Raw genomic sequence first — 11,665 nt, 5'->3', positions numbered from 1 at the left:
CCCGCCTTTTTCACTTTACACAAACTTTTCCGTAATAAAAAGTGATTTAAACAAAATGTTAATTGATGTCTTTTTAAATTTAACACTGTTTAAAATTAAATAAAAAAGAAACTTTCAACAAATTGTGTTTTTATAACTTTAAAATGAATTTTCTAATTTTTCTTTTTATGGTTATAAATGAGACGATTTGTGAGCGTATAGTTTATAACATTGGTGTACTAATGGCGTCTAGGTTAGACTCACCTTTCGACCTGGAGCGTTGTGGGCCAGCAGTGGACATCGCTTTAGACGTAATTAACGAGAAGTTTCTAGCGCATCACAATATCGAGCTGAAAAAGGTGCAAGGCAGGTAAAATCAAATATAATTTTAACTAAATACCGGGCAAATTAGAACAAATTTCCCGTGTTATAACATCTGTACGTACTTTTCATTTAATATGTACTGTAAATTATTCTAAAACCAACAAATTATTATTCTAAAGCTGGCATAAGTTCATAATTAAGTTGTTATAACAACCAACTACCTTCTTTATTAGAATAAAGCAATAAAATATATATTACTTATTGGAACTTCATTACAATTTACTATTGTACACAGAACCAAAATTTCCCATGTGGATTTTTGTTGGTTTCCGACTGGACCCGCGGCATTCCCTAAAGCATAAAATAAAATCTGTCGCACTCAAGAAGGACGTATCGAGAGTTCTTTAAAAAATAAATAAATTCAATCAAAAAACAAACATTTTTAAAAGATAAGACACATAAAGGTTTCGACAGACATTTAATTTTTATATTGACGGAATTGCCTTGTCTTGTTCCCAATACCTTTAATAGGAGACAAATCTTACTAATTTTATAAATGCGAAAGTTTGGTTGGATGGATGGATGTTTGTTAAAGTTTGTAGTCTAAACGGCTAAACGGATCTCGATGAAATTTGTCATAAATATAGAGGATAGCCTGGAAGAACATATAGGCGTGAGTAGCTTGATTTTTTGACCGACTTCCCAAAAGGAGGTACTCAATTCGTCTGTATGTTTTTTTTTATGTGTGTTACGGCACAACTCCGCCGCTAGTGGACCGATTTTGATAATTCTTTTTTTTAATTGCAATCGGGCGGAGTCGCGGGCTAAAGCTTGTAAATAATTGCAATATTTAATCGTACTAAATAACATACAGTCGTAAATAAACAAAAGAACAATACGTTAGTAAAGTTTAAATAAGCCTTATTTAGTTAATATAGGTCAATGGGTTCGTGTGACGGGTTCATACCCTTTATCAGACGATATGTGACACCAAAGCCGTGTAACACTACGTAACTTTAGGGTAAAGTTATTTCAAGAGAATCTTAAGTTCCCTAGGTTTTGTCTTATCCGGTGAAATGAACTAATAGTAGTTACTTACGCTAAAGTTACTTGGAGTTTTGTGTTAGCCTGGCTTTACTTTATGCAAGTAATTTAGATTGATTACCGTAAATAATAAACATGAAAAGCTACCATAGAATTACATATCTAATGAATAGTACAATAAAATAGAATATTTATAGGTATTAGGTAACCGGAACCAATGGCGATTAGAGTGGGGGCCCTGATCGTTCATTAAAATGGTCCTGGTCCTATGTTGCCATAACGCTGCGGAACATCAGGCAATGTCCTGTATTGTCTCGTAAAGTGCCCAAGGTTCTGGTGAGTTTGCACTATGGGCTAGCCACCGAAGGGGGTTTTAGTGGGTACAACCTCACTTAACCCTGTCTTCTCCCCAGAAGGAAGGGTATCTTTTTAAGATTCCCTTCCCCCCCCCCCCGATACAAAAAAGGTATTAGGTAACAGAAATAGGCCTGTGACGCAATTTGCATATGTGCCTTCAAGCCGAATGATATTTGGTAATTCATATGTCGGATTCCTTCGCAAAATCTAGTCTTAGATGTCCTAAATATTCATTAGAGATTGTATAATTTATATTACAACCAGTGAGTTGAAACGTACGATTTCTTTACGGCTTCACTGGCGTAATGAGAATTTTGCATACAAAATGTATTCTTTGTTGGCCTATTGTCATAGCTTGACCCCTGTTATTTTGAGGTGTAATAAAAACGATTAATATCTTAATCCCAATTTTATTACACAATTGATATGGACCATGTTTTAATTAGTTTTAGACGAATTTAAAATTGTCATTTATTTATTATTTTATTTTGTTTCTTTTAATTACTTTTGCATAAAACTACGATACTTAAAAGCACATAATTCTCAATGCAAGTGACGACACTTTCTTCTAAGACTAACTTACAATTTGTTTTCATTTTTATTCAGCTCAGAAAATATGAATTCAGTGATATAAATGTTATACTTTAGAAGCTTTCTAAAGTGATTTTCTCAAAGAATTTTCTCTGTAATTCTGGAGCTTTCAAATACAAAGGGCTCATTTTATCTAAGAAACAGGAAATTAGGATGAGAAAACTTATTAAAGGTGAAAAATGTATCAAAACGGAATAAGAACTTTCGTTTATACAGTTTAAAGAACAAAAGATATAACTTTTTATAATCAATTGTCTTTACAAAAAGGAAAGATTTATTCAAAAGTAAGAATCTACTGAACGAAGGCATAATCTCAATTTATTAACTATGGTTTAAGAAAGTGTACAAAATCACTGTGTAAACTGTCATAATTCCTATTATTATTAAAAAAAAAATAATTTTGTATTGTTTACGTCATGTATGTTCATCAATTGTGCCAGTTACCCTTCGTGCTCCGGCGCCATCGCCCCAGGCCTGGCGGCAGACATGCACTTCAAGAATGACGTGATAGCTTTCGTGGGCCCCGCCTGCGCCTTCGCCTTAGAGCCCGTCGCAAGACTTGCCGCCTACTGGAACACGCCCATAATCACCGGGATGGGAGACCAGGTTAGTTTTACACGCCTCTCTACTATCGTCTCAACAAAGCCGACGGGTTCTCCAGGTCTGTGAATTCCACATTTATATGTTAACCTCCCTCCTCGCAGAGCTAGTAAAAAGGGGGGCGCAGTATAAATCTCGCCCAGAGCGCTAGTAGTACTGGAACCAGAATTGCGTCTTATGAAATGATTGTACAAAATTAAGTTGCGACTAGAGTCGACCGGCAATTCGTTGTTGCTTATACTAATATTATAAGGTGGAAAGATTTGTATTTTTGTATGTATTGATATAACTCAGAAACTACTGAGCCGATTTTAAAAATTCTTTTATCATTAGAAAGCTACGTTATCAGTAACAAAGGCTATATTTTTAAATTTCACGTGGACGGAGCAACAGGTACTTGAAATAAAAGACGCGGCATAACTACTCTACTCTATTAGTAGAAACAGTCATGGTTCTATATTTTTAACTGCCTTTTCAGTAGTAATAGTAATACCATAAGTACATAGTATTACTACTATTATTTTACTACCAGTAGGTAGTCACCAGTATATGGTATTACTTATTACTGATAAATAAACGTAAATTAATTAAAGTATGTATATTTATGTGTAGAATTCTTTGGAATTAATTCTGATAGCAGTCATTACATGCTAAGCGTCGGTTCGCATGTCTAATGAGAAGCAACGGACACGCTATCAGCTATCTTTGCCATTGTCAAGGTCCATTTAAATGTTATTTACTTGTTTACGTGAAAACATCCATTAAACGAAGTCTCAGGAGTATTGTTAGGTAGTCTTGCTTTCGCTGAAAATAGCGTTCGGTAAGTATGTCTGGTATTTTCATATTCAATGCTTTTGGCAATTTAGGTTAATTATATTTATGTGCATGATTGAATATGTAAGAGAAAATATATGTTTGATGTGGACTAGAAAGAAAAATTAGTTAAAACCCTTTGATGTAAAACACACTGATAGTTATAATAGGAAATCCTAAAAAGATCAACATAATAGCGTCTTAAAAAATAAGAATTAGATTCCCGCAAAAAGTAATGTAATTTTGTTCAGAGTTTGTTACATTTTCCAGGATGTTGGAAATTCGTAAACGGAATTGAAGTTCGTCGTAGCGGTGTTGCATCTAAAAAAAAATCTCAGGGTAGCTAAAAAGAAACAATTTCGTGATGGTGAATTCAAAAGGACATAAATATATACCATACCATTCGGGATACGAGATGTCATGTGAATGAAAGTAAGGATTGTGTGAAAGCATATATGTGTAGTTACGATGAGAATAAATTCAAATACATCGGCTGATGTCCGTAGGGACAAGTGCTTGTTTATGATGAGTTTAAAAGTAAAACTCCAAAAAATATAAGACCTTTATTATGACATATTTGTATCATAACCTCACTTGATTTGAGTTTAACGAGTTTATAGAACAGTACAAACTTTTTTACACCATAGCCACCGTCAGAAGGCGAGCTGGCAGCTCCGGCCAGCGTTGTCAGTCGGATGCACAGACTTAGGAACTTGCGAAAAGGGACACGCGTAAGTGAGCTTTTGTTTTGTCACGAGTTTATTAAGCTTATCAGTTTAAATGTATTAATATTTGAAACTTTATCACAGCCCCAGACGTTGTTCAATGATAAAGGCAAGTACCCGACGTTGACGCGGATGTCGTACTGTCAATGTCGATTGCCGCGCGTCTTTACCAGCGTTTTCGACCGCTTCGGCTGGGCTCACGTCGCGCTACTCCTAGACAAGTCTGATCTATTCTCACTTACTGTCGGTAAGTCTGTTTATTGATGGGTTAGTTTATATTACGAATTGTTTTGCAGTGTGAAGTGGTTTACACCGTGGCATAATGCAAAAGAATGAAATCAACAAATGCCAGTACCTGGCCAAGCAATTATTGTTTAAATATAATGCTATTATGTTATAGTAATTACGTCCTATCTTTTATATCCCCAAATAGGTAATGGCGAATCAAATTAAACGTGTTTACTAGATAATGAAGCGTTGATTATTCGGCGACCGCTCAGCCGTGAGATGTTACATCACTGTTTATTTAGGCAAGAGTTATTTCGAATAACTATTTGTTCTCAATATTATCGAGACAATATTTAGCCGATAGAATTTGTAGTGCCTACTTTTTTTGGTTTTTACCATTTAACATGTCAATTTGGAGTTAAATTTATTGCTATAGGTAAGAGTTTAGAATGGGGTCTACGCAAGGAAGGTGTGCTGAAGGCGGTTCGGGAACTGGACGGCAATGAGAAGGAATCGTGCGAGGCGTTGCTACTTGACGTCAGCATGTACGCTAGAGGTACAAGCCTTAATCCTCTTTTCCACTAGAGCGACTAGCTCTTAAACAGATATGTCATAAGTACGCGTATAACGCCAGGTTGTACAAAACAAAAAATAGCAGTCACTCGGCAAGAATCGAACGGCTAATAGTTCAGTGAAAAAGGGGTCTGATTGCAATCGTCTGAAAGCATTTACGTTTGCACAGTGTCTGTAATGTTGTATTAAGGGGACTGGTTGCTTGCCTTTTAGGATAATGAAATATGTTTTGTTGAGTTCCTGTGTAATATTACTTAAAAAAAGTTACGACTTAAAAAGTGTTGGTCAGTCCTTTATTGTTTTTTCCAATCAGAATTGATCAGTAAAGGTTCCAATAGCATAAACGATTCAGTAACTGTTAGAGACTAGGGTTCCGTTCGATCTCGTATCCTTTGCATTCCCAGATTAAGCCATCTCTGTCAGTGCCCGGGGTGATTGTAGTAAGAATATATTGTTGTAGTTGTGATCCTGAGCGTGCGCGGCTCTCTGGTTCGAGAATTCCTGCTGGCTGCGCACGCGCTCGGCATGACGCGCGGTGACTGGGCCTTCCTCGATGTTGAGATATTTCAAGTAAGCACCTCTGCTACGATATAAAACAATGGCTCGCCTAGCAAAGCCGTGAAATAGCTGCAAGACTACAAGTTAACTAAACTAAGCATATATGATCAGGGCGGGTACTGGGGTGAGACGGGTTGGGAGGCGGGTGACGAACGCGACACGGCCGCGCGAGCCGCCTACGAGGCTCTGCTGCGGGTGTCGCTAAAGCTGCCTACTGGCGACCGCTTCGATGAGTTCGCGGACACCGTGCGTACACGAGCCAAGGACCACTACGACTACAGCTTCTCTGACGGAGAAGAGGTAGCTATTATAACCTTTACCAGTGGTTTCCAAAATGGTCAATTTGAGGGTCAAGGAAGATTTGCAGGAAATGTGTGACAGCGGGAAATAATGATAGAGGGTCTGCAAGCTAATATGTTGCTGCCAGGGTTTCACCGGAGCAGAGATGTTTTTTAATTTGAATTTAAATGGGTACACGATAATTTACAACAAGCTGTAACATTACAACTGTGATGAAATGTGTAAATAAAACGGTTAGTCATAAATATCTTAAGGAATCATTATTGTCCTTAGGTGAACTTCTTCATTGGTGCATTTTACGACGGCGTATACCTCCTGGGTATGGCGTTAAACGAAACTCTGACCGAAGGTGGGGATATAAGAGATGGCAGAAATATAACGCGTCGTATGTGGGGGAGAGATTTTCATGGTAAGATCAACATTAAAAAAATATATAATTATAATACCATTTAAAATACTATAAACAATCGATCCAGCATAGACGAAAGTGGAGGCGGCTTTATAATATGATTATTTTCAATTTAAAATCAATGAAATATCAAAATGCTTTTATTTTTTTAATACTAATTGTGTGACACTTCCTTTCAATAGTTACTATTTTTTAGCTATAAAATCTAAATTACAAATGAAGACATACAAAAAGGGTATTAAATACACTTTGCTAGAGAACTGTATCTACTTAGAATGAAAACCGTTCTCACGTACTCGATCTGCACGGAGCTGAGATAAGGTGATTACGATTGTTCGGAATAAAATCGATTTCGTCCACTCGACTAGTACAACTTAGTATAGTCACAGTGCTTGTATGTTACTAACGAGCTACATTCTTTTAAAGTGAACCTATTAAGGGACAATACTCTTCGACAGTTTTAAGATCACCGCTTAATAGAACTGCAACATACCGTCTTAGCGCTGCGACTACGCGTCTTCAACCCGTTAACTGCGCGTGGTTATACAGTAAAAACCTTAAAAACAATTTTCATTTCGTTCAGGTATCACGGGTCACGTGAGAATAGATCCCGTAGGAGACAGGGATGCAGACTACGCGATATTGGATTTGGATCCTGTAACGGGAAAGTTTGAGGTTAATCTTTATTATTTCTTCATTAAAAAGAAAAAAATGTTTTCATGACACCTACGTACATTAAAGTTTAGTTTAGAATGACAACTGGATAATTTTACCGCCAGAAAATAAGTATCTAAGTTTTTAGGTAATTTTAATAATATTCAAGTTATTTAATTTAAAATTAATATCTCTAAAAGAAGGCTAATATGTAACCAATGTTGGTTAGGTGGTCGCGTTCTACTACGGGTTGAACAGCAGTTATCGTCCGGTGGCTGGCAAGGCGATACACTGGCCTGGAGGACGCCGCGCGCCGCCGCCCGACACACCGCGCTGCGGCTTCCTCGGTACTGACCCTATGTGTCAGGGAGGTTAGTATTGGTAACACTTATCTGATGATCTTACTAATATTATAAATGCGGAAGTTTAGATGGATGGATGGATTGTTCGAGTTTTTTTAGAATTTGGCATGAATTTTGAGTATAGTATGGAATGAGACATAGGCTACTTACTTTCGTTTTTTTTTAATTACACGCAGACGGTGTCGCAGGCGAAAGAGAAATCTATTTTCGTCTTAAACGACGTATTCTTGTTTGGTAGTCATTTCTGGAAATAATCTCTACGGTACATAACGTTATGAGCATTTTTAGTTGGTAAGCGATAAAAAAAATGAGTTTTAAAACCTCGTCGCCTAGTGTGATACTTACCTAATTCATTGTATTATCTGAAAAATATTTTCTTCAACTCAAACATGACCGGTCACATTCTTTAAATGAATAAACAATTTCTCAAACCTGTTTAATGCAATGAGATAAAAGTTAAATAAGTTATCTCTAAGTGATCTCATTTATAAGGATTAAAGTAATAAATAAAACAAGATAAACTTAAGCTGGGAAATATTTTACTTATTAATTACATTAATTAAAATGAGGATGTTCTCAGCTTGAATACGAAACTTCATATAAAATGACGCTCCCAACGGATTTATGTTTTGTTGTTTATAATATTGTGGAATTTAAATCTTAAGTAACGCCGGACGGCGGGACGTTACTTCCAACGGACTTTGTAAAGCAATTTGCATGAAGTTTATGAGCAAAGTTATAATAAACTATGCAATCAAGGAAGCCTTAATGAATAAAGTCTTAATATATTTAGTCAATAAAGCTTATTATCGGAAACTTCCTTTTTTGGTTAAAGATGTCATTGATGCGTTTTAAATAATTCGAAAATTGGTACCAGGATTGCATTTATATACCTAAGATTTTTCAAAATCTCTCACTTTTATCTTAGAGGTTCAATAAGTAGAATATAAAAGTAATCAACAATATTATATTCTATAACAATTAATAAGTAAATATTCAAACATGGCGGCCATTACGCTATTGTGTATTTTCATTGTAATTTTATGGAAATTGGGAGATAGTGAAGTGAAATTGTAAATTGCTATTTACTAGTTTTGACATAAAGGATGCTATATTTCAATAATTAGTTACTGAAAATGTCTTAGATCTGTAAAAAATTGTATTTCCTTTTTGACCGGATTTCCAAAAGAAGGGGGTTTCAATTCTGTACAACTATGTATTTTTTTCTTGTTCCCTTTATGATAATCTTAAATTTCTTTAACGTTGATTAGTTTGGTATTACATATAATGATAAAAACGTTTATATGTTTGCTAATTTGCACGCTGCTAGAAGCGCAAACAGTTATTATATACTGTTTTATCGGACTGGCGTTGTTTCTGATGTTCGCGGTAACAGCCGCGTGTATCGCGTACAAGTAAGTTATGATACATCTTAATTAAAATCTATGTATCGCTTCTGGCGCAGTGAGGAAACATTCAACATGTATACGATATAATGGAAGACATTTCCTTGTTTCTTTAACGAGTTTAACTCTGAAATTGTATAGTTAAAATGATTGTTTTAAGGACAGTAAATGATTGTGTTGTAGTAAAGGTTTGTACCTTTTAAAGACATTCTTAGAACGGTTTAATATGAGTACCAGTTATAGCTTCAGGTTTCCTTAGTGATCAATTATGTTGTTGATGCAGACAAGCGCGTATTGACGCGGAGATGAACAACATGGCGTGGCGCGTGCGGCCAGAGGAGGTGTTGTTGGAGGTGGGCGCGCTTGGCGCTAGTCCCGCTCTGCATAGTCTCAACGAGGTCCTTAAGGTAACATAGAAGTACATAAGTTCCTACATGCACCTAAACTGATGGATAAGATATGATACAAGTAGATATTAACAGGAGGGATGAGCTATAATTTTAGTCCCTTTCCCTTTCCACCCTTTTCTTAAGAGGAAAGGATGGCAAGGAAAAGTGAATTTGACGGTAGAGGAGACGCATAGGAAGGGGAAATATCCACTTTATATGCGTCTCCCCCTCTGGGTAGGCAACGCATTTACAATTGCGGATGTTTATGGGCAGCGGTCGCTTTCCATTTCGGTGGATTCAGGTGGCCGCATGCTCGTTTGCCACCTTACATTATATAAAAAATATAAGTTTTAATCTGGATCTGAAAGGTCTATTTTAGTGATATACTCGTACATACGACAAAACTCTTTGAATCGTGCCAGAGTAATAAGAGTGTGAAAGCTAAGGTTACGGTTTTGAATCTGCTTTCACATTTAACTATTGTGGACCTGCTAACACAAGACATTTTTTTTAATTCTTAAGAACTATTTACTATCTGTTTAATCAGTAATTTGCGAAAAATATTCTTTGTTAGTCTGTTAAATATCAAACAGAAAAGAATTTTCATTATAAAATCTTGCTAACAAAAAGCGGTGCCTTTATCTAAAGTAAAAAAAGAAACAGTCCAGTATTTGTTTAGTTACAAAACTACGTTTTTTACCTTGACATTGTTAGGAAATTCTATAAGTATGTACGTAGTGAGACAAAGTCACCTTGGAAAGTTTGAGGCTACAATTTTGTTTTGCGAATTCATCTCGATGTTTGCTAAAAATCTAGGATACAACATTTATTTATAATATTTGTATATTTAAATTCTTGTTTTTAAATCGATGGTTATCTATACGTAATTTTAAAGTGGAAAGATTTGTATTTTTGGATTTTGTATGTATTAAATGTAATGTAATGTAAAAACTACTGGGCCGATTTCAAAAATTCTTTCACCATTAAAAAGCTACGTTATCACTGAGTACATAGGCTCTGTTTTTTAATTCCACATGGACTAAGTCGCAAGCAATAGATAGTTTTGTATAATGACAATACTTATGTTAAGTATTAAGAAGGAAGTATTAGTAATAAATTCAGGCCACGTATCAGTTTTCGGTAGTTATTGATAGTATTAGGAGTATTACATTACAATAAGGAGCCGTTATCTGAAATAATGGTAGCATTTTAAGGTTATACTCTACCTAAACGCTTTCTAAATGACTTTATCTTGTTTTATAGAACATAAATAAACTAGATAATTATGTTTTTGCAATGTTGTAGATGTTTATGCAATGAAAACTCACTGTAAATAAACACGAGGAAGAACAAATAAAAACTTGTAAAGATATTATAAAGTAAATTATAACAACGCACGAGAGAGAAGTTATCGAGAATAAGTTACAACTTCCTTATCTTGTTATAACTTATGTGATAAAGTGATACTGCTTATTTATATGAACAAAATAAATAATAGCTTCAAGCTTTCAAAATTATTATCAATTATTACGCATAATTAAGGTAATTTTCAATATAATATTTATTGTTAAAATAGCAGCAGCATAATCATACTAATCAACAAGAATATCGTCTTATAAACCTTTCTCATTGCTTAATTATATTATCAAAATGCAGGCGCTCATAAAATCTTCAGCACTCTTATAAAATTTATGTAAAACGTCTGGTATTTTAGTGCACAAAAATGGTAATATTCCGTTTAATTTGTAACCGTGAGACAGACAGTTGCCGGCGACCCCTAGTAAGGTTCAATTTGTTACCATAACCATTTCCAATCCTTTAACACATGACTATTGTTATCCCTCTTTTCTCTTTGTAATGACAGAGACAACTATATTTCGTAAAGGTGTAAATTTACTGTAAGTTATTCTCTTCTGCGGGCGTTCATTTCACTTACGGAATTTAATATCTTGAAGCTTGCAGTCTTATTAAATCGCGGTATTACCTTGTCACATTAAATTAACACCCTCGTGATATCAATTTTGTAAGGTCTTTCTACGTGAAGTTACTTTATTTTATTTAATAAGGTTACATGTTACTTTCTGAAAATCTTTGTAACTCCGAATTATCTTACTAATATTATAAATGCGAAAGTTTAGATGGATGGATGTTTGTTTGCGTTTGTAGCCTAAACGGCTGAACGGATCTCCATGAAATTTGGCACAGATTTAGAGCATAGTAGGGAAGAACACATAGGCTTCTTTTTATCCCGGGAATAGTAACAGTTCCCGTGGGATTCATTAATTTAGTTTTTGACCGACTTCCCAAAAGAAGGAGGTATTCAATTCGTCGGTATATTTTTTTTTTTTTTTTT

General features: G+C 35.3%; 1 protein-coding gene across 1 annotated transcript in view; it reads left to right on the top strand.

Annotated features, from left to right (window-relative positions):
• Nucleotides 1–221: 221 nt before the first annotated feature.
• Nucleotides 222–11,665, top strand: part of LOC106102138 (atrial natriuretic peptide receptor 2) — a 19,710-nt gene continuing 8,266 nt past the window's right edge. Inside the window, exons 1-13 of the mRNA XM_013281547.1 lie at nucleotides 222–349; nucleotides 2,736–2,901; nucleotides 4,356–4,439; nucleotides 4,518–4,680; nucleotides 5,098–5,217; nucleotides 5,695–5,804; nucleotides 5,904–6,092; nucleotides 6,366–6,501; nucleotides 7,085–7,176; nucleotides 7,385–7,526; nucleotides 8,575–8,590; nucleotides 8,789–8,932; nucleotides 9,207–9,330. Of these exons, the coding sequence (XP_013137001.1) occupies nucleotides 222–349; nucleotides 2,736–2,901; nucleotides 4,356–4,439; nucleotides 4,518–4,680; nucleotides 5,098–5,217; nucleotides 5,695–5,804; nucleotides 5,904–6,092; nucleotides 6,366–6,501; nucleotides 7,085–7,176; nucleotides 7,385–7,526; nucleotides 8,575–8,590; nucleotides 8,789–8,932; nucleotides 9,207–9,330 (1,614 nt within the window). The remainder of the gene's footprint in view (nucleotides 350–2,735; nucleotides 2,902–4,355; nucleotides 4,440–4,517; nucleotides 4,681–5,097; nucleotides 5,218–5,694; nucleotides 5,805–5,903; nucleotides 6,093–6,365; nucleotides 6,502–7,084; nucleotides 7,177–7,384; nucleotides 7,527–8,574; nucleotides 8,591–8,788; nucleotides 8,933–9,206; nucleotides 9,331–11,665) is intronic.

The sequence above is a fragment of the Papilio polytes genome, unplaced genomic scaffold (assembly GCF_000836215.1).
Source record: "Papilio polytes unplaced genomic scaffold, Ppol_1.0 DF823923.1, whole genome shotgun sequence".
Taxonomy (NCBI): Eukaryota; Metazoa; Arthropoda; class Insecta; order Lepidoptera; family Papilionidae; genus Papilio; species Papilio polytes.
The sequence above is the reverse complement of the archived record's forward strand: the minus strand, read 5'-3'. Positions and strand labels throughout refer to the sequence as shown.